This window comes from Dendrobates tinctorius, unplaced genomic scaffold, assembly GCF_039654945.1.
Source record: "Dendrobates tinctorius isolate UK_male_01 unplaced genomic scaffold, ASM3965494v1 ptg000019l, whole genome shotgun sequence".
In the NCBI taxonomy this organism is placed as follows: Eukaryota; Metazoa; Chordata; class Amphibia; order Anura; family Dendrobatidae; genus Dendrobates; species Dendrobates tinctorius.
Window position 1 is genome coordinate 59588640 of NW_027361687.1, and position 25897 is coordinate 59614536.

Genomic DNA, 25897 nt, shown 5'->3' on the forward strand with positions numbered 1-25897 from the left:
CTTATAAACTAGACAGCATCAGTGGTCGGTCTCCTAGGAAACGAGCTGTAAACAAATCAAAAACCTTAATATTCTCAATAACTGCAAATTTATGAGCAGTAAATTGCAAAAGTGCTGGTTTCTACCAGCACCATTCATTACAAAGGTAATAACCATTTAAACCATCCTTTTAATAGGGGTACAAATCAGGCCTAGAGTCAAAAGAATAAAAGAACGAGAAGGAACATTTAATGAAAAGGGAAACTTTATTTACTTTTCCAAAAATTTGAGGTAAAATACTTTACTTGCAATTTTATTTTTTTACAAAATACAGAGCTATCACATACCCCTGGGAAAAAAATATGTATATTATACATATATTTCTATATAACATCATATATATAATATATATGCCAAAAAAGTTTGTGTTTTGAAGACTTTATAGAAATTGGAACGTCTAAAAGGCACTGCACAGATTAGCTAGTATACATTTATGTACATAAACTCCCCCTCTTTCCGCCAAGGGGTCACAAATTGCCACCCTAGCATCAATGCTAAAGCTCTAAAAAGGGAGTCCGGGGTAGCGTATAATAAACATAATCCCCATATATATAAAAAAAAAAAAAAAAAAAAGGAAATTAAAAACACCTTAATCAAATACAATGCTGGAAATAAAAAGTTCGGACAATCAGCCAAGTGTTAGGAGATGTGACTTGAATGAGCTTGTGTAGCTCAGAATGGTTCCGCTAGATGGCACCATGACTAAAACAGCCATTTGTATTTAAAGGTTTTTTTTTTTTTTTTACCCCAAATTCTCTCTCAAAACAGCAAGCTAGCTTCCCCCCTTTGCCAGTTTTCACAAATCAAGGATTATTTTCTAGATCTATATCATGGCAGCCTTTATTTCGAGGGATAAAAATGTGACGATTTTAATATGGTTAAGGATCTAAAATTTCAGATATTTTTAGGACATAATGCCTGAACATCCTTACAGTTTATTCCAGCCCCTCAATTAGTGGAACAATCACAGTACAAGTGGAGAAATTAAGGGCCAACCCACCCTTCTTCCATATCGCATGATCACATAGTTGGCGGTACATGGCTATAACATATGAGCAAAAAGTCAGCGAAACCCCATTTGTGCAGCTTAGAGGTTTCCAATTCTCTTGCCATTTTCAAGAGCATCTTCAGGGAAAAAAACAAAACAAAACACCTAAAACCTTCAATGATGCGGTCTTCTGCCAAGTATCTTGAGGAGAACCGCGACTTGGATTACAGGTTAATGCTTCGTACATGACAACTCATACCACTTGGTTGATTGTGCATTTAGTGTTCACAGATACAACACACCCATGTGCATTACATCACACTTAATTATTTAGCACTTTAAATGTAAAAAATTCTGGAAAATTATAATTTGAGATAGAGATCGATATATCTATCCATCTCTATCAAACTGACTTCAGGGGTTGAGAGGACATTGACTACCTGCATTTACAAAAGCTGCAATAGCAACTTCTTAATACTAGATGGGGCTCTTTGTTCAAATCATGGGTGATGTTGAGCTCAAAGTCTCAGCGTGCATGCGATACGCAACCTGGCCGCAACTGGCTGGTCCAGTGTTAAGAGGCCCTGAGAATTCCATAAAACTTGGGGGGCGGGGGGGAAAAAAAAAAAAAAAAAAAAATCATTTCTCTAAACCTCCATCATAAAAAGTAAAAATATAACTTAATGTTAATATCAAGGTTAATATCAAGTTAAACATAGCACACGCTGTATAATACAATATAGCAAGCCTACATCGATCGGTCAGAAAAAGCAGCATCTAGATTAACCTGGCACTTGGGGAAGGGTTAGGGGGTTAAGCATTGGGTTGCCACTTTTTTTTTTAGGTTACTTTTAACATTTTAGAAGTCACTTCCTAGCAGATGGCATGAAGGGTTATGTAAGGGTTTCCCCTGTTCCTGAGTACAACTGGTCTCCTTGTAACTTTGAAAAAAAAAAAATGAAAAAAATTCCAGAAAGTTGAGAATAAAATAAAAATCTATAGAAAGTTAAAGCAGCAGTACTTACATCAGATATTCAATTAAATCTACTAGACAATTGATGGTCAATGGATACATGAAAAAAATTAAAAAGATCAAGAAGGGCAAAAAGGGTGTCATCTACTTAAAAAAAACCCAAAGGTATTTCACCACTGGCAAAAAATTATTAACTGTACAAATTGCTTTTTCTTTTTCTGAGAAGTTCCAGAGAAAAGGCAGAGAATCAATGTACACGGAAAAGACAAGCAGGGCAAGGTGTTACCAAGACAGGTTGGACCGCATTCTTGGATGCAACATTGGGAACTAGCACTCACTTTGAGGAATGGAGAAAAAAAAAAAAAAAAAAAAAAAAAAAAAAAATGATAGTACGGTAGAACCCGGGGGGGGGTGTTAAAGGTGTCCAATTTCTCCTCGCCCAATTAACATACCAGAGATGCAAAGACAAAATTTTCCGTATCAGATTCATAGCCGCACTTGGCAGAGGAAAAGGTCTTAAGTGAATCACAGGCTGCACCCAGTTTCAGAAGAAGTAAGAATTACTCGTTACTGGAGGATTTGCGTTACAGGCAGTCCCAATACTAATGTTTTCTCAAGCAGAAGAGCTAAAATTGCCAAACGTTTCACCAAACAGGAAGGAGACATACATGCCAACTAGGACTGTCAGAAACCAAAGAGTAATCTTGAAAGTAGTGCAGAAGGGCCTTCTTGATTTCAAATTTTTTGAGGAGGAATTTTATGGAGGATAACCATTACAGAAGTTCTCCACCAAATGTCTACAGACTCAAAGTTTGAGGCGGATCACAACGGCTTGAGTTTCGCATGAGTAGTTCTTCACATGCTAGCAATGAGGTTCAAGCTTCAATTTTCTCCAGTCACCGATTTTCTAAACAGTAGGAAAATTGACAAAAGATGGAAAAGCTAAGCAATGCTCGGGAAAAAAAAAAAAAAAAAAAAGACTGCCTTTCGGATAGTACTTGGAAGTTTGACCGTCAGACGTTTCGAACTTTTACATTTCAACCATAGCCTTCAAAGAAGGAAGGACTCACCCTCTAGGGTCTGACCATCATCCAAAACATGCTGAATCATGTTGCTATTCCATAGAGAAGAGGGAACAGTACACAAATCCAAAAGTTTGCCATTTCAGGTTGGGAATCCGTGGTGTCCCACCAAAGGACAAGAGGAAAGCTGTAAAAATCAGGTCTTCACAATTCCCAATTCAGTCTTCCATAGATCACATGGGTAAGTAATCCGCCCAGCTTTGTCTTTAACAAAAAAAAAACACAACTGTAAAAGGGGGGGGGAGGGGCTGATCTGACACTTCAAGTCTCCTAATTACCAGGAATGCGTGGACCTCACGAGAGGAAATCGAAGCAGACGTCTGTTTGACAAAGCCGAGACAAAAGGGAGAAGATCAGTAGTGGAACATGTGCAGTTTGTTTTATTTCCCTAAACTTCCTGCGTTTGCTCAAGTCCACATCCTGACGTTTCTATTCTTGTGATTCTTTGGAATCGGAAACAAAAGTCTTTTTTTCTATCACCAGGTCATTGACCTGGATCTGCTAGTTTTCTGTGGAATCAGTACTGCCGCTTTAAGCTTTGCTGTGTAAAATCATGAAACTTCAGGTATAAAAATAGGACTTCTCACCCATGATGTCAAAACGGGGTGTGTGAGGAAAATATATGAATGAAGACATCTTCATCCACGCCCACTTGCAAACTCACATCTAGTCCCTACAACCTATGTTGTAGTGTTCAAGTTTTCCAGAAAACCCACCTACCCTGCCATTTATTTCTCTTATTTTTTTGCTAAAAGTGCAGAACCCCTGAATATCTGAAAAAGCAACCCGTATTATCAATACTTTGAGGGGATAAAATCCATAAAATGCAACACTACTCAACTCAGGACTGATGTTGCCACTTGGGGGGAAAAAAGTTGCTGAAAAAAGAAAAAAAAAAAAAAAAAGTAATGATGGCACCCCCCCCCCCCATTTACATTTATAGGAGGTAATGTTTCCCTGAAACCTCACAAGCAACAACAAAAAAAAATAAATAAAGTGTACATGTAGTTTTAGTAAATCACCTGCAAAAGTAAAAGTGTGGGAATAAAGGAGACTAAAATAGTTAACCTCACCCCTTTCTGCAGCAATGCCACATAAATAGGATAATACATAAAAAAAATAAAGTGGGTATATTTATTCCAGTACTAGGAGTCGGCGGCTGCAGCGACGGCATTGGTTGCCACTGACATGTCGGAGGAGCGGCAGCCATTGATGATGCAACTGACTTTCCTGAACGCTCTATCCTCCACCACTTCCGCCTGCCTCTCGCCGTTCCAGAGACGTTTGAGACGCAGCTTCGGTGGCAGAGAGTCCTCCTTCTTTTCGACTACAGCGCTTTCGTCTTTTACAGGCTTCTCACTAAACTCTGCTGGACCTTCTGTACCTTCCTTGGGGTAGCTAAGTTTGGATGAAGAGGTGGAGAACTGAGGCCAGGAAGGAGCTGCGGGTTTGACAAAAGTATGGCCTGGCTTATCAGAGTCCAGATTTGGAGAAAAAGCTTCAGATTCATCGGATTCTTCCTTCTCTATACGGTCCGGACAACCTTGCTCCTCGTCAGAAAAGAGATCGCCGTCATCGTCAGACACTGGCTCCACTTTCACGGGCATCAGAGGAGGTTGTGGAGGAGCCAGGCATCTTTCCTCAGAGTTTTGGGCACGGTCTTTATTTTTACGTCCCATTGGAGGCGGCTGCAGCTTGATGGGGAGTGATGGCTGATCTTCCGGTGGGAAGGGACGATGTGGCGGCGGCGGCATCATGAAATTGGGAAATCTTGGTAAAGTCCGGGGACTTAAATGGTAGTTAAATACGGAGCAGGCTTGGGCCTGCAGGTAGTGTTTCATCTCTTCTGGGTTGAAGTTGAAGCAGCTGCTACTTTGGAAAGCTGGGCTCAGTCCAGGAGAAGGACTGTAAGAAAAAACTGTTGGAGTCAGCGACAAGGCTGGTGAGATGGGTACACTCATGAGCCCGCCACGCCCAGGGAGCGGAGAAACGGCAAAGGGACTGTGGGTGTCTTGGTACATGCCAGGCATTGAAAAAACTGGAAGCATGAGATCAGGTTTATGCTTTTGGAGGCCGTGGTGACCGGTGACAGCAATACTCCGATTGGACATGTGGTCTGCCCCGTGACGCCAGTCGGACGAATGAAGCTCTTCCTGTTCGGTAGGAATTGTTTTCCTCTCATTACAGTCGTTCAGGGATTCCCTGCTGGACTGGGCAGAGGAGCTTCCAGTAAAGTGATTTATGTGTCCGTCTTCACTGGGGGAATCTAAAGGCGAGAAATGGAAGTGGGACGAGGCGGTGGGCACCGGGGGTGCACTCTGAGGAACGCCACCTAAGAAAAACAGAAAAAAGAAAAAAAAAAAAGTTACATGTAAACCTGAAGAAAAAAAAAACCCCAAAAGGGGCCAGTTCTCATTAAAGCGGTTCCCCAACTCAATATGCAACTGTAGTTTGTAAAGAGCAGATTAAACGCCACGAGAGCTGTGTATGGGCCCAGACTAACTCTGGATCCTTCCACTGCTCTGCTTGAGGACCAGAGAGCAGTTTCAACCTCTACATTTCAGCGATGGAGTGGTCTGGCTGCCAAGACCCCAACCAAAATGTCTGACACATCACTAAAGAAAATCCAATTATGTGGCAGAATAGAAAAGTCCAGAATAGGGCATCTTCAGCCTTTCCTGCCCTTGGCTCACTGCCTGTGAACCCATTTAGAAGACGTTGAAATGCCATCTTGAATTTCGCAGTCCTTCAGTCGTAATGTCCGATTCGTTGATGAATGGAAGCTGTGCCAAGTACCAGATGCCAACTTCTCGTTGTCAGTCAAGAAGACGACTTTCACAGACCACCCATGGGACACTAGCTTATCACAATCAAAAGAAAGGCTAACCAAAATGACTCTAGGGTCGGCATTAAAGGAGTCCTACTCAACAAGAACAATGCGCGATGCACTAAACCTCTGTGCACTGGGGCAGAACCTTTTGCTTTATACTCTGGGAAAACATTTTGACGAGTGTGTTAAAAGTAAATGGGTGAAGATTTTTTGTTTTTACCCTTGTATGATGCTACTAATTCGGTTTCTAGTAACCCACCACGACAGCACACCTGGAGGATGTTACCCCTTTCCAAATAGGGACAGGAAATGCCAAAGAGGTTAAATAACCCCTCCCACATCCTCCCCCTCAGTGTTATTATAATTTGAAGCATTCCTTCTCCTGTGGTCCTTTATATTTATTCTCTTTAAGAAACAAAAATTAAACTAAGGGAGGGATTACCCATGCTGTCATGGTGGGTTACTAGAAACCCAATTACTTGCAAGTCTAATTTTATTTTCTCAAGTAACCCCCCACAACAGCACACCTGGAGCAGTACTCAAGAGTAATGTTTAGGGAGAGACTATAGCGCGGAGGACTTTTCTACCGAAGGCCAAGCCCTTTTCTGACATCAGGTAATGCTTGGAGAACATATGGACCTAGCTTTGCATATCTGCTCGATGGAAGCAATGGCTTTCTCGGCAGCCCAGGAGACAGATGTTGCTCAGGTAGAGTGAGCCTTGGACAGGATTTGCCTCCGAGATTGCGCTCTTGATCCAGTCGGCGATCCTGGAACTTGGAAGTCTTCTTCCCCTTATTTTGGCCTCAAGGTAAACAAACAGGTTTTGGTCCTTCCTAGTTTTTTCCGTCACCTGAAGGTAATGGAATACCGTTATCCAAATGTCCAAAGTGTGGAACAGTCCTTCCTCATTTCCCGGCTCTTGATAGAAGGAGGGAGACTTGTGAAACTCTGAGACGACTTTGGGAAGAAATAACAGATCCAAAACGCAGAATAAATCGGTCCTGCAAGATCTTCATGTAGGGTTCGTTGATTGACAGAGCTTGTAATTAGCCCACTCTCCTGGCTGTAGTTATTGCTACCAGGAAGGTTGATTTCCAGGAGTGTAATTCTATGGATGACAAGGGTTTGAAAGGTGGTAGTGTGAGCCCCTTCAAGACCACATTGAGGTCCCAGAACGGAACTAAGTTCGTATGAGAGAAGCTGCTGTCATAAACCTTCTAATCCATCGGTGGTCTGCTAACGTCTGGTCAAAATATGAGCTTAGGGCCACCACTTGGACTTTGAGGGTGCTAGGTCCGGAGACCATTCTCTAGTCCTTCTTGCAGAAAAACCAGGATCCGAGCTAAGGTTGGCTGGTGTGGGTTAGGTCATTTGAGTGCACTCCATGAGATTAGCTTAGTTACTCATCGATAACGGTGTTTCTCGGAACCCATGACAGCACCACGGAGAGAGGGGGGTCCGCCCATCAAGGACAGGAACCTACAGATAAAAAGGCGGCACCTCTCCTCCGCCCCCAGTTGGTTACAGAGCATCAGAGGGTCTCCCGGTTAGTTAACAAAAGTATACACATAACATTATAATATTGCATATTATGGAGAAGCACCGTGTCTAACAAAAAACACTCTACACACATTAAGCCATGCTCACCGCACGCGTGAAAGGAGGGGGGGGATAAGTGGGTGCTCTCATGGGTTCCGAGAAACACCGTTATCGGTGAGTAACCAAGCTATTCTCTCTCACCCATGACAGCACCACGGAGAGAATTTCAGAGATTGTTAGCTTAGGGAGGGACCACCGCCTGAAGGACCCTTCTCCCGAAGGTTAGGTCAGACGCAGAGGCTAGATCTAGTCGATAGTGCCTGAAAAAGGTGGAAGGTGTTGACCAGGTGGCCGCCTTACAGATCTGTTCTATCGATACCTCTGATCTTTCTGCCCATGAGGTCGCCATCGCCCTTGTAGAGTGAGCTTTTAAACCCTCCGGGATGGTATTCCCACTGGATGACTACGCCAGGGCAATCGCATCCCTTATCCACCTTGCTAAGGTACTCGGATGCCTTGAGCCCCTTCCGAGGCCCCTGGAAACACACAAAGAGAGATCCTTCCTTCCTATCTTCCTTGGTGACCTCTAAGTATTGAACTAGGCACCTCTTCACATCTAGGGTGTGAAATCTCTCCTCTCCCCTATTCCTAGGGTTTGGGCAGAAGGAAGGAAGGACTACCTCTTGGGACCTATGGAAATGTGTCGCCACCTTGGGTAGGTACGCCGGGTCAGGTTTCAATATGACTATCGTCTAGGATTTTAGTGAACGGAGGTATTGCTGACAAAGCCTGAATATCGCTCACTCTGCGAGGAGATGTTAGGGCCACTAGAAGTACCGTCTTTAAAGATAGGATTTTTTGGGGTACCGACTGGATGGGTTCAAATAGGGGCCCCGTTAGTGCAGATAACACTAGGTTTAGATCCCACGATGGTAATTTCTGGGTGATTATTGGTCTAGACCTGGCTGCGGCTCTCATGAGCCGTGCTACCCAAGGGTTGCCTGCCATGTCTTGGTTATAAAGGGCACCTAGAGCCGCTATCTGTACCTTCAACGTACTGGTCGCCAACCCCTGTTCTAGCCCCTTTTGCAGAAACTCAAGAATTTTTTCAACCTGAACTCCATCCTGAACCCTTGCCCCGGAGCTGGAGAGAAATTTCCTCCAAGTTCTCCCGTAGGCCCTGGTTGTTATTGGCTTCCTACTTTTTTGTAGAGTGGAGATCAGGTTTTCTGAGAACTCCCTCCCCCATAGCAGTGTCCTTTCATATTCCTTGCTGTTAAATGGAGGTTCACTGCTCGAGGGTGTTACACGGGACCTTGGGACAGAAGGTCGGGGAGATCTGATAGAACCCAGGGGTCGGTTATTGATAGTATTCTCAGCCAGGAGAACCAGGTTCTTTTTGGCCAGAACGGGGCTATTAGTATCATTTTTGCCCCGTCTTCTCTGACTTTCCTTATGACTGCCGGGATGAGAATCGGCGGCGGAAAGGCATACATTAGGCCCTGTGTCCACGGAAGCATAAATGCATCCAGAGTCCGGGGGCTTTCCCCTGGGGTTTAGGGAACAGAAAGCTTTTACTTTGTTCCTGTAGTCGGCAAACAGATCCATGTCCGGGGTTCCCCACATTTTTATGATCTGTAGAAAAATGGACTGTTTTAGAACCCACTCCCCTTGATGTAGCTGGGTGCGACTCAGGAAGTCTGCTCTCTGGTTTTCTGCTCCCCGTATGTGTAGTGCAGAGAGGGATAGTAGGTTTTCCTCGGCTAACGTGAATGTTTCGGAGGATGTGTTCATTAGTGTTCGAGACCTGGTTCCCCCCCTGATGGTTTATATAGGCCAAAATCACCCGATTGTCCGAAAATATCCGGACACGATGGCCCCGTAGTACCGGCAGGAAGTGTGTTAGGGCATAGTCTACTGCCAATAGTTCTTTTTGGTTTGAGGAGGCTTCTAGTTCCCGAGCTCCCCATTCCCCCTGGGCCACTCTGTTGCTCATATGTGATCCCCATCCCTTGGGACTGGCATCCGTGGTGATTACGTGTGTGATTTTTATCACCCAGGGAACCCCTTTGGATAGGTTGTCTCTGTTCCTCCACCAAGCTAGGGAATGAATAGTTTTGGAGTCTAGTGTGACGTGACCCTCCAAGTGACCTCCTAATGCCAACTGGTTGGCCAATACATCCCAATGGAGATCTCTCGTATGCATCTGTGCCCACTGGACCGCTGGCTGGCGGAGAGGGACCCCAACAGGGACATTGCTTTTCTTAGTGTCATGGAAGGGTTCTGCATCGCTCTTGCTACCACCTGAGCAAACTTTGTGGTTTGAGTCTAGTGTCAGGCCTAGTAACTCTTGAACTTGTTTGGGCTCTAGCCTTGATTTTTTTTTAGGTTTACAAGCCAGCCCAGGTTTTGTAGAGTGTCCATCACTCTCTCTCTGTTCCCGGCATCTTTGGGCCGAGTTGCTCGCGATTAAAAAGTCGTCCAGATATGGGACTATTAGAATATCTTGTTCTCTCAGGTGCGCCATCATCTCTGCCACTAGCTTCGTGAAAACTCGCGGGGCTACAGAAATTCCAAATGGCAGGGCCCTGTACTAAAACTCTTACTTCGCCTCCTATGGAGACCGCCAGTCTGTCTGAGGTATTTCCGGGAGTCTTTGTGGATGGGGACGTGATAATACACATCGCTGAGGTCTAATACTATCATGAAGCAATGTGGAGAGAGAATTTTGATGGCAGACTCCATTTTGAATTTTTCCTTTTTGACGTAATCGTTCAGTCTCTTTAGATTTATTATTGTCCGGAAGGTACCGTCCGGTTTTGTTATTAGAAAGAAAGGCGAGTAGAATCCTCTGCCTCTCTCCCGCGGGGGAACCTCCTGGAGGACTCTTTTGTTCAATAGACTTAAGACCTCTTTTTCAAGGGCTTCTTGTTCCGTTATCGATGATCTTCGTGGGGTTACCACATATTTTTGAGGGGGGAGAGAGAAAGTCTATCCTTAACCCTGATCCTATCAGATTTAATAACCAGGGGTTGTTAGATATTCTCCTCCAGGCTGAAAAAAACACAAAAAACAAAAAAACAAAAACAAAAAAAAACACTTGATCTCCCCTCCCACCCTGGGCCAACAGTCATTGGGGTTTTTTTTTTTTTTTAATCTCGGGACGAGTTACCGAAGAAGCACCCCCTGTCCCTTCTCCTGTCGTCCCATTTTTGCTCTCTCAGGGGGTCTCCTCTGAAAAAAAACTTTGTTTCGAAAGGACCTTTTAAAGCCTGTAGGACCCAGGTTTGGGAATCCTTTCTTTTTATCCCCTGCCTTTTGGAGGATGTCATCCAACGTTACTCCGAATAGGAATTTCCCTTCACAAGAGATGTCGCATAACTTCATCTTAGTCTGCAAGTCCCCTGGCCAGCATTTAAGCCACAGCGTTCTACGGGCTGCGTTTGACAGGGCTGCCGCTTTGGAAGACAACTTTACTGAGTCAGCTGATGAGTCGGCTAAGAAAGCCGCCGCTCCTCTTATGACTGGAGGTACAAGTTGCCGCTATTGCTGGCCTAAGGTTTCCTCCTGCTGATTCCCAAGTGCCTATGAGGAAGGTGTCAGTTTTTTTGTCTAATGGGTCCTTTAGAGTACCCATATCCTCAAAAGGGGAGTGCAAATTTCTTTGAGGCCCTGCCAACTGCCACGTCTAGCTTGGGGGCTTTGTCCCAGGACGTGGATGCTTCCTCGTCAAATGGGTATTTTCTTTTAAGAGAGGGAACCGTGGAGTTCTTCCTATCTGGTCTCTCTTATTCTTTTTTTGTCAGGCCCTGTACGTTCTCGTTTAATGGAAATACTCTGTCTCTTCTGGCCCACTCCCCCAAACATTATGTCCTGGACTGATCTATCGGGCCGAGGGTCTGCCACCCCCATGGTAGATCTTACTGCCTTTACTAACATGTCTACCTCATCCAGGGGGAAACAATGACGACCCTCTGCCTCTTCATCTGAGGATGACGATTCGGTGTCTGAAGTATGGGAGGTAACTTCCCCTGACGTTGAGGCCTCTGACTGGGATCCTACTACTGTGTCCCTTTTCCTCCCCCTCCCTTTTTGTTTTAGGGATGAAAGGGCGCTCTGAAACTCCGAACAGATTACCGCTCTTAGATCTGAGGCATAATCCGGGGTTTCCTCACAGAGAACCTCCTGTAAGCAGGAGTCGCAGAGTTTTTTTTTTATCCCAGAAAGCTGGTAGCGAGTTTTTACTAGTGGGGCATTCCCTGTTTTTTTTCTTTCTAACAAGGGAAAGAAGTCTATTACAATGGGGAACATTCACATAGCTCACTAACCCCGTATGCGCGGTTGCAGGTACCGGTTCGGGAGGTGGATTCAGATCCCTCACGGGTTGATCCAAGGAAGGGGACTTGCACCTCGCAGTCGACTTGCTGCACTGCGTGGAGTGGCTGCTGAACCGGCCCTCCCGTCCTTTTCTTTTTGTCGGCGATGGTGGTGTTGCCTGTGCTGCTGCTGCATTGGCTGCTCCTCGTGCTGGTCGCTGTCCTCCATGCTCACAGGACGCTTTCAGCATGGAGCAGCTCCAGCATCTCTTTTGAATTTCCCGGCTGTGACGTCACCTCCTCCTCCCAGCCTGCACCGCTGTGCCCCGTGGAGCGCGCCGACCGCAGGGACCAGGAAGTTGTTGCTTCATTTCCGGGGCAGCGCCATCTTGGTACACCTCCGTACCACGTCACTGCCCGCGCGTGTACCGGTACCCCCCAGCCCCATTCTCCTATCCGGAGCAGCGGCTCGGTCCTCTCCTGCCCGCTCACCCTGTACAGCCCCTCGGCTACAGCGGTGGCGGCTTCTGGTACCAACCCCACCGCGACAGGGGCCTCCCCGCTGTCAGATCTGCAAACGGGACGGCCCTGGACTCCTCTTCTACCCGGTAAGCTGCTGGTTCCACGGGTCATCCGTCAAGGACAGGAACCCAACTGGGGGCGGAGGAGAGGTGCCGCCTTTTTATCTGTAGGTTCCTGTCCTTGCTGGGCGGACCCCCTCTCTCCGTGGTGCTGTCATGGGTGAGAGAGAAAAAGGTCTTCCATGTCTTCTGGTATACAGAGTTTGTTACTGCCTTTCAGCTTTTCTGCAGTGACCTTATGACCCTTTCTGACAATCCTCTGGTCTTAAGGATTGAGAACTCAGAAACCAGACATTCAGATGTAACCTCTCAAGATTCGGATGAAATATTGGCCCCTGGTGGAGGAGGTTTCTGACCGGGAGAAGCTTTACCGGTCCTTCTATCCTGAGGTTGGCAAGGGACCCGAACCAGCTTCTTTGGGGCCAGAATGGTGCTATCAAGATTACCTTGATCTTTTCACTATTATCTTTTGTAGAACCCTTGGTAAAATTGGTAATAAAGGGAAGGCATAGGCCAGTCTGAATGTCGATGGGTGGGCTAACGCATCGAACACCCAAGCTGGGATCAGCTGGATTTAGCAAATATTGATCCACTTTTGTGTTCTGTCCACTTGCAAATAGATCTCTCTCTGGATGACCCCACCTGGTCAGTATCTGAAAGACCATGGGATCTAGACTCCAGTCCCCTGGATGGATTTCTGTTCTGCTCAGAAAACCGGCCTGTATGTTTACCACACCCTTTATGTGCAGAGCGGACAGGGAGAGATTGTGTTCTTCGGACCACGAGAATATTCTGGCTGATATTGCCTTCAGGTCCTCGTGCCTTGTACTTCCTTGACAAAGGTGGGCACCTGTTGTCATGTTTGAGTATATTTTGACATGGGTATCCTGGACTAGGGTTACTGCGGTCTTGAGGACCTCCTCTACCACCTTCTGTTCTCTGAAGTTTGAGGATTGTCTTATCTCATCTGACCAGCATCCCTGGAATACGTGTTGGGATGCCATGGCTCCCCATCCTTTCCTGCTGATGTCCACTTTTATAGTGATCGCTGGGTCTTGCGTCCAGGGAACCTCCTTGCTCAAGTTCCGTCCCCCCGGTGACTGTTGCCGGCACAGCACACCATGTGTAGGGACAAGAAAGAACAATGATGGGGAGGATGTAGGAGGGGTTATTTAACCTCTTTGGCATTTCCTGTCCGTATTATGAAAGGGGTAACATCCTTCAGGTGTGCTGTCGTGGGGGGGGGGGGCGACTAGAGAAAAGAGGCAACGCCCCCTTGGCTAACAGTGGAACAGATTGGTATTCTAGGTGGCCTAAACTTAAAAAGATGATGGCCACCATTTCATCAAGACTAATGGTTTTTCACACCGGTCTTGATGAGGGGCAGGGTGAAGCCAGAAGCGCCCGGTTCAAAAAAGAGGCACCTACTAATGAATCATATAAGGCACGAAGTTGCACAATGAACGCCATTGCTCCACATGAATGTGAAGATCAGGGGTTGCCACATCAATCTCATGCTCAGTCTATCTGAGCCTTGTGACAACGTTGTGAAAAACACCAAAAGGTACAATGTTGTCGCACAGTCAAAACAAGTTTTTCAACTTTTGAAAATCTGTTCTTTACTGAATCAGAGAGAGATCAAAAAAAAAAAATACCATTATACTGTACCTCTTTAAGGCGTTTTCTGCATACAAAGATTAGCAGAAATGAAACCCGAATGTTGGCTCCTTACTAACAAGGTTGTGTTTCCTGCTCGTTCTGCCCTCGTCCGGAAAAGAGAACCCACAATGGATAAAGTCTGACATGGAGATTTGGGCAGAATCAGTCTCCCTTCACGATGCAGAAACATTAAACCCCCGGCCGGCGATGCCTCTCTGACCCTCAGGTCGCTGATATTCACAGAATGAATAGCAGGGAAATTCCATTCACATTTCACAGAATTTACAAAAAGAGAAGTGTTCAGGCCGATTGCTACCGGCACGCCAAGGAGGAACGTGGCATTTGATTTCTGTAGCGGGAGGACGATTGCACAATGTATATTTTTTTTGTATTTTTACAATCTAGTTCCCATCTGACCTAGTGATAAGTCACAGCGCCGGCACTGGAAGGGAAGGCCTTGTCTTATGCACTGAAATTTGCAGGGAAAATTGTCTGCCCCCCAAATATAGATGCAATCTACGGGAGCGTAAAGAGGACCCTGAACTGCTAAAACTACTTACAGGGTTGTATAGGTCCTATTGGACAGATTAGCCGGAGCTGAGAAATTTTGCTTTAAAGCCACTTTCAAATTAGCCTGAAAGTGCTTTGGAGGCGTGTCTACATACTTCACTGCTCTGACACACCCACAATGCACTCTGAACGTGAAGTGGCAGCGGCTTAAAGGGCACCCTTTTCCCTCCGCAGTCGCCCAGGCCTAATTCTTGCCGCTCTCGCTTTATCTTACCGTTTGGCCGGATGTTGATAAACGGGTAGTTGGGCATGACCAGCTTGTTGAAGTTAAACTTGTAGGTGAAACGTTTCCCCTTCGTTTTATGCAAGATCCTTTTGTTGTAGTAATATCTGCCATGAAAAAATTACCAGATTAAATAACAAATCTAAAAATACTAATACATTAGATTTAAAAAAAAAACACCTACAACAACCTCAATAAAATAGAAATATATATTTAAATTAATCCCTCCAAGCCGCAGCCTTTTTAGTTTTTGCGTTTCTGATTTTTACTCCCAGTCTTCCCAAAGCCATAACTTTTTTATTTTTCCATCAATATGGCCAAGGGAGGGCTTGTTTTCTGCGGGACGAGTTGTACTTTTGAACGACCACATTATTGTGTACTGAAAACAGGAAAATAATTCCAAGTGGCAAAAAAACAAAAACAAAAAAAAAGTGCAATTCAACAACTGTTTTTGGGAAGTTTTTTTTGTTTATTTTTTACTATGTTCACCAAATGCTAAAACTGACCTGCCACAACGATTTTCCAGGTCATTACAAGTTCATAGACACCAAACAAGTATAGGTTCTTTATTTAAGCGGTGAAAAACTTAAAAAAAAATTGGCGCCACTTTCCGAGACCCGTAGAGTCTCCACTTTTCATGATCTTGGGTTGGGTGAGGGCTTATTTTTTGCGTGCTGAGCTGATGTTTTTAATGATACCATTTTTTTGGCGTTTAATTTTTTTCATCATTATGCTGTTTACCGATCGGGTTAATCTTTTTTTGATAGATCAGGCAATTCTGAACGCGGCGATACCAAATATGTTGCATGTTTGATTTTGAACTTTTATATTTGATTTTTAAAAACTTTTTTCACTTTTGGCATGCTTCAATAGTCTCCATGGGAAACTAGAAGCTGCCATAACCCTATCAGCAGGGAATGATCAGATCACCTGTATGTAGCAGTATTGCTGACTTGCTATGAGTGCTGACCAGCAGGTGGCGCTCATAGCAATCCGGCATTGACCACCATAGAGGTCTCCTGGAGACGTGGGGTCACTGATGGGCGGATTTCCGGCGCCATTGCTGGAAGCGCTCGTTAAATGCCGCTATCAGAGTTTGATAGCGGCATTTAACGGGTTAACAGCTGGTGATGGATCGCGATTCCACCCGCGGCTGTTCCAGGCACATGTTAGCTGTTCAAAGAAGCTAACATGTGCCGGGAAAGATGTGGGCTCACCGCCGTAACCCACATTAAAATGGGAGAGACGACATGCGCTGTACTAGTACGGCGCATGTCGCAAAGGGGTTAAAAATGATTACATATTGACTGCATTAAAAAGTTCTAATATATAAGCCTTTATAATAGTAAAAAAATAAAATTATGTAAAGTCGCCATATAAAGCAGCTTGTAAGCGGACGCGTCGTCCCCTTAGCTGCCAACATTGTACATTTATGCCTCCTATACAGTAAATGGCTCTTAAATTATTCCCAACCCGCACGGATGAAGACAAAGTCCACACGCACTGTGTGGGGAAAGCAGATACCAGGACGGGCCAGCCTGCAGTGTGAGGATGAGTGAGAGGAAGCGGCCGTCTGCGCGGCAGAGACACTGGAGGCGATCAGCAAAACACATGTGTGATCACAAGAGACAACATTCTGCACACAGCCAGATCCGGTTTACAGTTGTGGGAAAAAAAAAAAAAAAAAAAAAGAAGAGGTGGAGGGCGGCTCGGGGCAAAAAAAAAAAACCCTCTTACTGTACATTGACGTTAATATGGGTTGTGTCATGTGCCGCATTGTCAGACAGTTTAGCATTAAACAGAAAACGCAGTATATGGAAAAGTTTCCACTTTTCAATCATTTGCAGATCAGTGCCGTCTCTACCGCTTTTCTGTCTCGCAAGAGATAAATATATACGCTCGCAGCTGCATGTCACCATCTACCTGCAGGGTTTTCTGCATGTGTGTCAGGGTTAAAGAGACCAAGCTTATCCATGGGAACCTGAACAAGTGCAAGAGGAAAAACAAACTCACGACAAGTGGAGGGAATAAAGCTGCGTCATCGGTTTATGGCGCTGCAAATACCGGCCGGCTACACAACAGTCTCCCCTTACACACCAAAATGACTCGTGTTTGTCTAGCGATGGCTCATTTAATTCCACAGACCCCAAATAATCTGCCCACATCTCCAGGCAATATCCACACATCATGGGTAAAGTGCAGGTTCTGCAGAAACGCAGAAAAATGGTGCAATTACAGCAGCATGTGCTAGCTCCACCTCAACATTCAGAGAATTGAGAGGAGACGCATTCCTCCCATGATTAGGGATCATTATCTGGAAGTCACACCCAGAGTCATTACGGCTAATGGTGGCCAGGGAACCTGTTGCAAAATATACTGGAAATTAAACACCTCATTGGCAAGCCCTGATCGCTGCTGCCATCGCTGAAAGCAGAACAGAAAAATAATGTTTATATTATCCATTTTAATATAACCGTATATTTGTAATTATAAGATTAAACAAATATATATTTTTATTAAAAAAAAAAAAAAACACAACACTTTACACCTATTCAAGGGCTGTCGGGCGTTCCCACATCAGTCGCCGCGCTTCCTCTTCCATCCGGATGGGCATGTGACTGGTGCAGCCGATCACAGCTCACATGTCTGTATGACAAGCAGGATGCACTGGGCAACCCTGGGTGTATAGACAAGCAACGTATTGATGGGCCACAGCAAACAAATGTCCATCCAGCAGGAAAAGAAACCAAGTAGATTGGCGGGTAACAGTGGTGGAAAAGGTCGTCATCCCCTGTAATTCTGCAGAACTGCCATGTTCCTCAGTCCTGAACACCCTCCAGAATGCGCTTACCGGAGTGCCCGGCTGAGCTTGTCGTAGTTCATCTGTGGCTTGCACTTCCTCCGGCCCCACAGCCGGGCCACCTCATCAGGGTCCTTGATGACGAACTCTCCATACTCCCCCTGCTGCCAGGCAATGACGTGACGGAATTCCTCCTTCTGCAGCAGCTCCAGGATGAAGTGCCACAGCTGGATCTGCCGGGAGCCCGGGCTGGACTCTGCCTTATATGCCCAGTCTGGGAAGTGATAACCTGCAGATTGTTAAAGAAAATCAAATAAATGACAAAAAAAAAAAAAAAAAAAAAAAAAAAAAAAAAAAAAAAAAAGGGACAAGTGATCGCAAAAGAAAAGGATCAGACAAAAACCATGGAAAAAAAAACTGAAAAAAAAAAAGAAAAAAATACATTTAAGCAAAAGACATACAGAGAAATAGAGAAGAGCAGAGATAGATTAGATTAGCCAGCATTGGACGGAAGCACAAACACCAACCTACACACACAAAAAGGAAAAACGTCAGGCAAGAAGCTGTAGTCCTAACGAGAAGGCACTGATGCAGCGCCATGTCCAGGATGCATGAGGAGGGTTATATAGGAAGACCACATATCACTCCTCTATGGATCACTGCACCTACAGTGTAAGGGGGTTGTCCACATTTTAGGATCATGCGGTCAGACATCTGGTTCCTTCAGCTCCTTTCCAAACAAGTAATCCGAGCTGCAGTACCGAGAACTGCCACCGTGCAGTGCAAGGTGATGAGTTTGTCCGCCATCCCTGGAAATGGCAGGTCAGTGAGGCTGGCAGTGTCAGACCATTCTCTATATACAACTAGTGACGAGCAAACGTGCTCTGATATCGTGTTATTGGAGCAGAATAGAGTTATGAGTATCTCGGGCGTGCTCGGATAATATGTTCAAGTCCTTGCGGCTGCATGATTTGCGACTGTTAGACAACAGCAACACATGCTGGGATTGCCTGTTAATTAGGCAATGTCCCCATGTATTGTGACCATCAGACGCAAAACATGTAGCCACAGGGACTTGAACACATTATCTGAGCATGCCCGAGATACCCAGATAACAAGTTCTCCAAGCACGTTCACTCATCACTACATACAAGTCGTGGACAACTCCTTTACAATTTAGAAGGAATCAGACGAACAAAAAAAAAAGCACAAAATATAAAAATGGAACAGGGAGCTCAATAAAAGCAAGAGACACGAGCAGAGATATTCAGACAGGAACAGAACAGACACACTGACAGTGGACAGCAGCGTGATGTTAATCATCTAGTCTACCCCATCACCAACAGTCATCTGTGCACCACGTACTCTGCCCGGACACATGGAAATGATCAGCACCTGTTATTTAATTTTTTTATTTTATTTTAATCATTTATATAGTGCCATTAATTCCACAGCGCTTTACAGACATCACGTATACACTGTATACCCCCGGCCAGCACTAGGATGTAGGTGGTCTTTTAGGCCACACTATATACTCAGCCAGAACTAGAGTCTAGGTGGTCTTTTAGACTGTACTATATACCCCGACCAGCAATAGGGTGTAGGTGGTCTTTTAGGCCACACTATATACTCAGCCAGAACTAGAGTCTAGGTGGTCTTTTAGACTGTACTATATACCCCGACCAGCAATAGGGTGTAGGTGGTCTTTTACGCCGTTCTATATATGCAGACAAGCACTAGGGTGTAGGTGATCTTTTGTGACATTTACCGACCGATGACTTACCTCCCCCTCCTTTTGACTTTTCTACAATACTGCAACCGGTTTTCATCTTTCTTCTTTCTGCTGACTGTAAAGAAAAAAATAAATAAATAAATAAATAAATAATGAGCGCCCATACAGTCAAGGAACGCGATGCTGTAGCTTTAACTCCAATTGTGAGAAATAACTCAGAGACCACTGCACGACAGTGTACTGACAGCTAACAGCAGAAGATGACCACCCAGTCCACCTATTGTGGGACAGATATAGGATATCCTCTAGATCAGAATGTGGTGGTCTCACGCCTGGAGCCTTCTGTGATCGGGTGATCAAAATGGTCAAAGGTAGAATAGCACAGAGCCATATTCTATGCATTGGCAGTTCTCGATACTGCAGCTCAGCTTTCATTGATATGAATGTGACAGAATGCAGTAGTGAGAAAGACCACAATAAAGAACAGTGCCATGATGGCTCCTTTCACAGCTTATCGGAGGGTGTTGGGTGTCAGACCCCCCTGTGATCCAGTATAGGCTACTCATCTGTTCTGGTTTACCGCCACCAAGCACTGGAGGTTGCCAGACCTCCATCATCTAATATCTAGGATGGGACTTCACCAGGGCTGTGGAGTCGGAGTCGTGGAGTCGGAGTCGGTGCTCATTTTGGTGGAGTCGGAGTCGGAGTTGGAGTCGGTATAAAATGGACCGACTCCGACTCCTAAAATATATAATAAATTGGGTACAGTAATTCAATGCAGGATGTGCTGAATATTTTTTCATAGGAGTTTGGGAAAGTTATGAAATGTCCTATAAATGGCTGTTATATTCCTGATCTAAGGCTACATTCACACACAGCGTTTTTCCTGTGTTTTTTGAGGATACGTTTTTCAGCTGCAAAAGTTGATCATCTTTTTAAAAAACTGCATCACCTGAAAGGTTTTTGAGCTCATAGATAATGTTTTCAATAGCAAAAGCAGATTAGAAATCTGCTCTATCTATCCATATCTGTCTATCCATATCGTATCTGTACCAAAAAGAATGAAAACCGGGTAGTACACCAATATATATTCTGTTCTATCTAAATATCTTGATTATTGGATCATAAAAATGATTAAATGTCTGATGTTCACATTGTACTACAATAAATTTTTCACTTAAATATAAGCAATATGTGTGGGAGTCGGAGTCGGAGTCGTGGAGTCGGTGTAAGGGAAATTGAGGAGTCGGAATCGGAGTCGCAGGTTTGGCTTACCGACTCCACAGCCCTGGACTTCACTATTAGAAGCGCAGAGAACCTCTTTAATGATAGCTGCAGGTCTAACCTCCATAACCAGCATACATCAAAGGAATGAAGAGGTCATCACAGCGCTATACACCCTTGAGTACAACTCCATTCAAGTAAACAGGGCACAGCAGTGTGTTCGGAGATGCCACTGTACTAAAGGGGGACATTAAATCATAGGAGCATAACCTGAAGAGGAAGGAAAGTCTGTGTATAATACTATACGATATGCTGCCGCGTCATCACAGGTGAGCCTCGCGCTGCGCTGATCCACGTGTGACCCCTTTGTCTCAAAACTTAACAAGGAAACTCAAAAGCTTACGCATTTCCTTCCTTGTGGTTGGAGCCGCCAAAAAGCAGAGGACTGTCCACCCTCGCCACCCCGCTTGTGGTGACAAAGACAGTCGTGATCTCACAGCAGAAGCATCAACCTGGCACATGAAGAAAACTAACTCATAGATGGTGGAAAGCATGGATGCCGGCTCCTCTAGAATGGCGAACACCGCAGTCACAGCTCCACGCAGGGCGATCACCACAGTCCCCGTCACAGCTCCCTCCACACAGCAACCCCAGGCATCACAGCTCAGTGCACAGCGAACACCGCAGCCCCGATCACATTCAATAGGAGGTGAGCTGGGGTACTGTAGAGCGGTCATTACATGGTGCTGGCCCAGCTTAGTGTCCCTTGCACATCAAGGAGCTGTTTGCTGGGACAACCCCTTTAAGTTCCCCTGAGCAGGGAAATGCACAACTTTCTAGTAGCCCATCACCATATAAGTCCATAATGTCGTGTGGAAGCCATTAGCCACATGACTGCAGGTCAAGTTGCGACCATAGACCATTAACTAAGGGTAAATTGTCATGGGAAATCTGTAAGCCCCCCAAACATCAGAGACCCCCCTGATATAAAGGGAATGCCACAAACTTGCAATCTTTGAACATCCACAATGTCAAAAAGTATTTATATGGATAGAAAAACACGACCGCTTCCTTTCAAAGACCGCGTTGGCCCATCTACAGGTAGCACGTGGTAATGCAGTTGGATTCATTTCATTCTATACCTCAGGTGACCCGTGGACAAGTGGGGCAGTGTTTTAGGAAGGAAGCCATGTCTTGTAATCCTGGACAACTCTTTTAAAGGGGTTTGTATCAAGTCCAGCAGTGATCCAATAAGGTGGAGAGATGACAACTATAGTGTTTTCCGAATAAGCTGCAGAGGGAATCCGGCTTCCTGGATTGCGTTGGCTGATCAGCTGTTCGGATCCGCAGTTGCATGTTGCGGCTGGGTGACTGTCACAACACATGCATGGAGAGCCTGTTTGTTGTGACTGTCACACAGCTGCGACACATGCAACTGCGGATCCGAACAGCCGAAGCGGTCCAGGAAGCCATGTCCCTCTGCCGCTTATTTGGTGAGCGCCATTAGCTTGCCAAATAAGCCCTGACCTGATCAAATTCGCTCATCTCTAGTGACAACGTCAAGGAAAAATAAGGCCACAGATAGACGCAGAATTAGTTCAGTGGTTCTATCAAGCGTTGTCCCCCCACAGGGCAACAATGACATGTAGAACGAAGTGGCAAGGACCAGATGTAAGGATTAGGTTACAGGCGAGAAACACCAAGGCATGATCCTTTAATCGATGGACATTGTCAGACAGCGGCACACACTCCCCTGGGGCACCCACAGCTCGCACCCTCCTGGGGCACCCACCGCTCGTGATTTCTATCCCCCAGTGAATGTGATCTCCCGCTGCTCACTCATCTACAGCCCAACCACATGGCTACACACACTCAGATTTTTTTTTTTTTTTTTTTTAAAAAAGCCCATTAGCCCCTCACAATACCACCAGGACAAGTGCATGAACCCAGTCACTGTGCATACATCTGCAATGCAGAAGGACCCATCTTATCACCTACAGAAAAATTACCTCCTATACAGAAGCTACAATCAAACTGCTAAAGGGTCAGAGAGTGGACGTCCCATACAGCTGCAATGTAATAAAATAGTAATATGGTGCCTATGATGTACAACCACAATATCCAGCAGCAATGCCAGGATGTTGTGAGGCACAAGTCACCAACTCCCCAAACACAAAGTAGAGATGCAGAACCACAACTGCCAGCATATGGTGGGCTGTTGCCAAACAGCAAAACCAGTACCTGTGCCCAGAAGATGTATACAGATTACAACTTAAAGGGAATCTGTAACCCTTTTGAGATATCATATAATTATATCATTCAATTGTGTGTCACATAAGGATTCTCTTAGTACTTTTGCTTCCCCCTGACCCCGCACCTTTCATGCATAAATACCTTTTTATATCGGTTCAGATGTATGTAAACTGCCAAGGTCCGGTCCGCTGGGCGGGGATTATTCAACTGTTCCCCCCTCCCTGTCTTGCTCTACACAAGAAGAAATGCGTAGAGCAAGACAGGGAGGGGGGGGGGGGGAGCAGGTGAATAAGCCCCACCCAGCGGACCAGACAGTGGCAGTTTACTTACATCTGAACCGATATAAACAAGGTATTTATGCATGAAAGGTGCGGGGTCAGGGGGAAGCAAAAGTACTAAGAGAATCCTTATGTGACACAATTGAATGATCCCATTATATGATATCTCAAAAAAGGGGTGACAGATTCCCTTTAAAAGAATTTTCTCTAACACGGCAAGTAAGACTTTTTTCTTCCTAATAATCCAGATCAAAGGAAACCCTGGACAGACACTTTCTAGTCCATTCCCGATCGGTATGTGAGGGGCACGGGACATCTGCACATGAATGGTAGACACAAAACACAACCCCCCACATATTGCATAATCCCAGTAATATTTCTGTTCTCTACTGATAGCACAGACTGGCAGATGTATCCAGCTCCCTATTCTGCACGTCTTGATCAGCAGAGAGACTGCCTGAGAATAGACCTGGAATGTCAGGTGGATATCATAAATTACTCCACATGGTACAGCTTTATACATGGTTGTCCCACTAAATACAGATGTGATCATAGGGGGTCCAAGTAGTAGGGACCCACCCCCCACTGTGTCGATCCTCAGCTCCTTCCTCTACACGCTATGACATCTGCATGAATTCCATAGAACTAAATGAAGCGGAAGTCACACATCATTGTGTTTACACAGGGAACTTCTTCCCTCAGCTCTAGGGATCAGACGTGGAGGGGATCACATACTAATCACCAGTCACAAGGGGTAACTCCTCCAGGCCGGGGCGGCGCAGCGACATGTCACACAAGTTACAGAAAAGTAACACGATAGAAGCTATGGGTGCCATTCGCCATCACACAATTAATGCAAGTCACACACAGGTCACATCCATCCAATGCAGACGGCAAGTGTCACATGTGACAAAATGTGATACCAGTCACAGCGAGACACCAGAGACATCCAGTGCTGCAGTGTGTCGCTGTGCCCACGATGCGATTTTTAAGTGTTTTTGCCTCGATTTTCAGCACGAGAACGTTTAAAAATCTTGTACAGAACGCACTCCATGCATTCCTATGGCATTCCGCACATGCTGTGCTAATGCTGCGCTTTTTTCTGCTTTCCGATTCCGCACCCATAGGAATGCATGAGAATCGCTTACTTCCCGCATGTGGCTATGCCCACCATGCGGGAAGTTAAGCGTCTCATGTGCGGTTGGTACCCACGGTGTGGAGGAGAGGAGACTGTCCTCCAGGCCCTGGGTACCATACCCTTGTAAAAAAAAAAGAATAAAAAAAAATAAATAGCTAAATCGGGGTATATTCACCTTCCGACATCCCGCGCTACCTTCCCGGGCCTCAGCGTTCCCAGTAATGCCTTGCGGCAAGGACCTGTGATGACGTGGCATTACTGGGAACGCTGAGGCCCGGGATGGCAGCGCGGGACATCGGAAGGTAAATATACCCCGATTTTTTTTAATCATTTTTTACTATTGATGCTGCATAGTCGGCCTCAATAGTAAAAAGCTGCTCACACTTGTCAAACACTATGTTTGACGAGTGTGACCAACCTGTCAATCACATTCCAAGCGATGCTTCAAATAGCTTGGAAAGTGCTTGAATATCGCTCGCGATTTCTGGGAAGGAGTCCGGATTTAAACGCTACGTGGGAACATAGCCTAACACATATAATGGTGTGCAAGGGACAACATGGTTCATACAAAGGTGATGTGAAAACAGTGCTAAAAGGTCATGGACCCAAATTAGGCGTAATTTGGGTCCACTGTTTTCACATCACCTTTGTATGAACCATGTTGTCCCTTGCACCCCATTATATGTGTTAGGCTATGTTCCCACGTAGCGTTTAAATCCAGACTCCTTCCCAGAAATCGCGTGCGATATTCAAGCACTTTCCAAGCGATTTGAAGCATCGCTTGGAATGTGATTGACAGGTTGGTCACACTCGTCAAACATAGTGTTTGACAAGTGTGAGCAGCTTTTTACTATTGAGGCCGCCTATGCAGCATCAATAGTAAAAAATGATTAAAAAAAATCCCTTTGATCAGGAGCTAAATTCCACTCGGTGACAGCAGAGGTGTCCCAGGCGAAGGATACAGCAGAAGTCGCAGCGCCCCCCCGGTGACAGCAGATGCAGGACGTGGGACACCAGGCCCCTCCCCCTGACACACTGCTGGGACTTGTAGTTTCACAGAGAAAATCACCTCTGGGGACCATACAAGAAGCATAGGAGCTGGACATCCAGAAAACGTCCGAGGCCCCACACAACGCTTTACTCGACGGCGAAGTCAGGCTCGGACGGGACACGGATTTAGACATGGACGGGGGAGAACCGAAATAAGACTACCAGGATTGAGAGCGCTCGGTGAGGCGCCGGGAGGCCGCAGGAACTCACCAGTGGCAGCCGCCGCGTCTTCTCCTTTCTCCTCCGCTTCCAGTCTCCTCATACAGCGAGCAGGAAGTGCCTTAATAATCCCACTTCCGGTTTACGTTTCCTTCCCCCTCCTCCTGGCTACGTTGACGTCGGAGCGTGCATCCGCAACGTCACCACTTTACCACGCCCTAACAAAAAGCTTGTCGCTTCGGATTGGACCGCAGCGGTGTGTTACACACGCCTACAAATAGGAATAAGTGCGCCTACTGACGTCACGTGACGACGTCACCAGCTCCCCCTCGTCCCACGCGCAGGACGCAGGCGGTGAAACAAAAACAACACGTGACAGCGAGGCAACATATATAGCAAGAGGCTGTAACCCAGGAATGCCGCATTGAATGCTGGAACTTGTAGTTCCACATCAACTCAAG

At 45.6% G+C, this 25897-nt stretch overlaps 1 protein-coding gene across 1 annotated transcript; it reads right to left on the bottom strand.

Annotated features, from left to right (window-relative positions):
• Positions 1-226: 226 nt before the first annotated feature.
• On the bottom strand, positions 227-25642 carry LOC141082983 (ETS translocation variant 3-like). The gene is made up of 5 exons (XM_073567081.1): positions 25488-25642; positions 19386-19449; positions 17654-17891; positions 14794-14909; positions 227-5414 (listed from the first exon to the last, which is right to left on the bottom strand). Exons 2-5 carry the CDS (start codon positions 19429-19431, stop codon positions 4228-4230), a joined length of 1587 nt encoding a protein of 528 aa, XP_073423182.1. The 5' UTR covers positions 19432-19449; positions 25488-25642; the 3' UTR covers positions 227-4227.
• Positions 25643-25897: the final 255 nt, after the last annotated feature.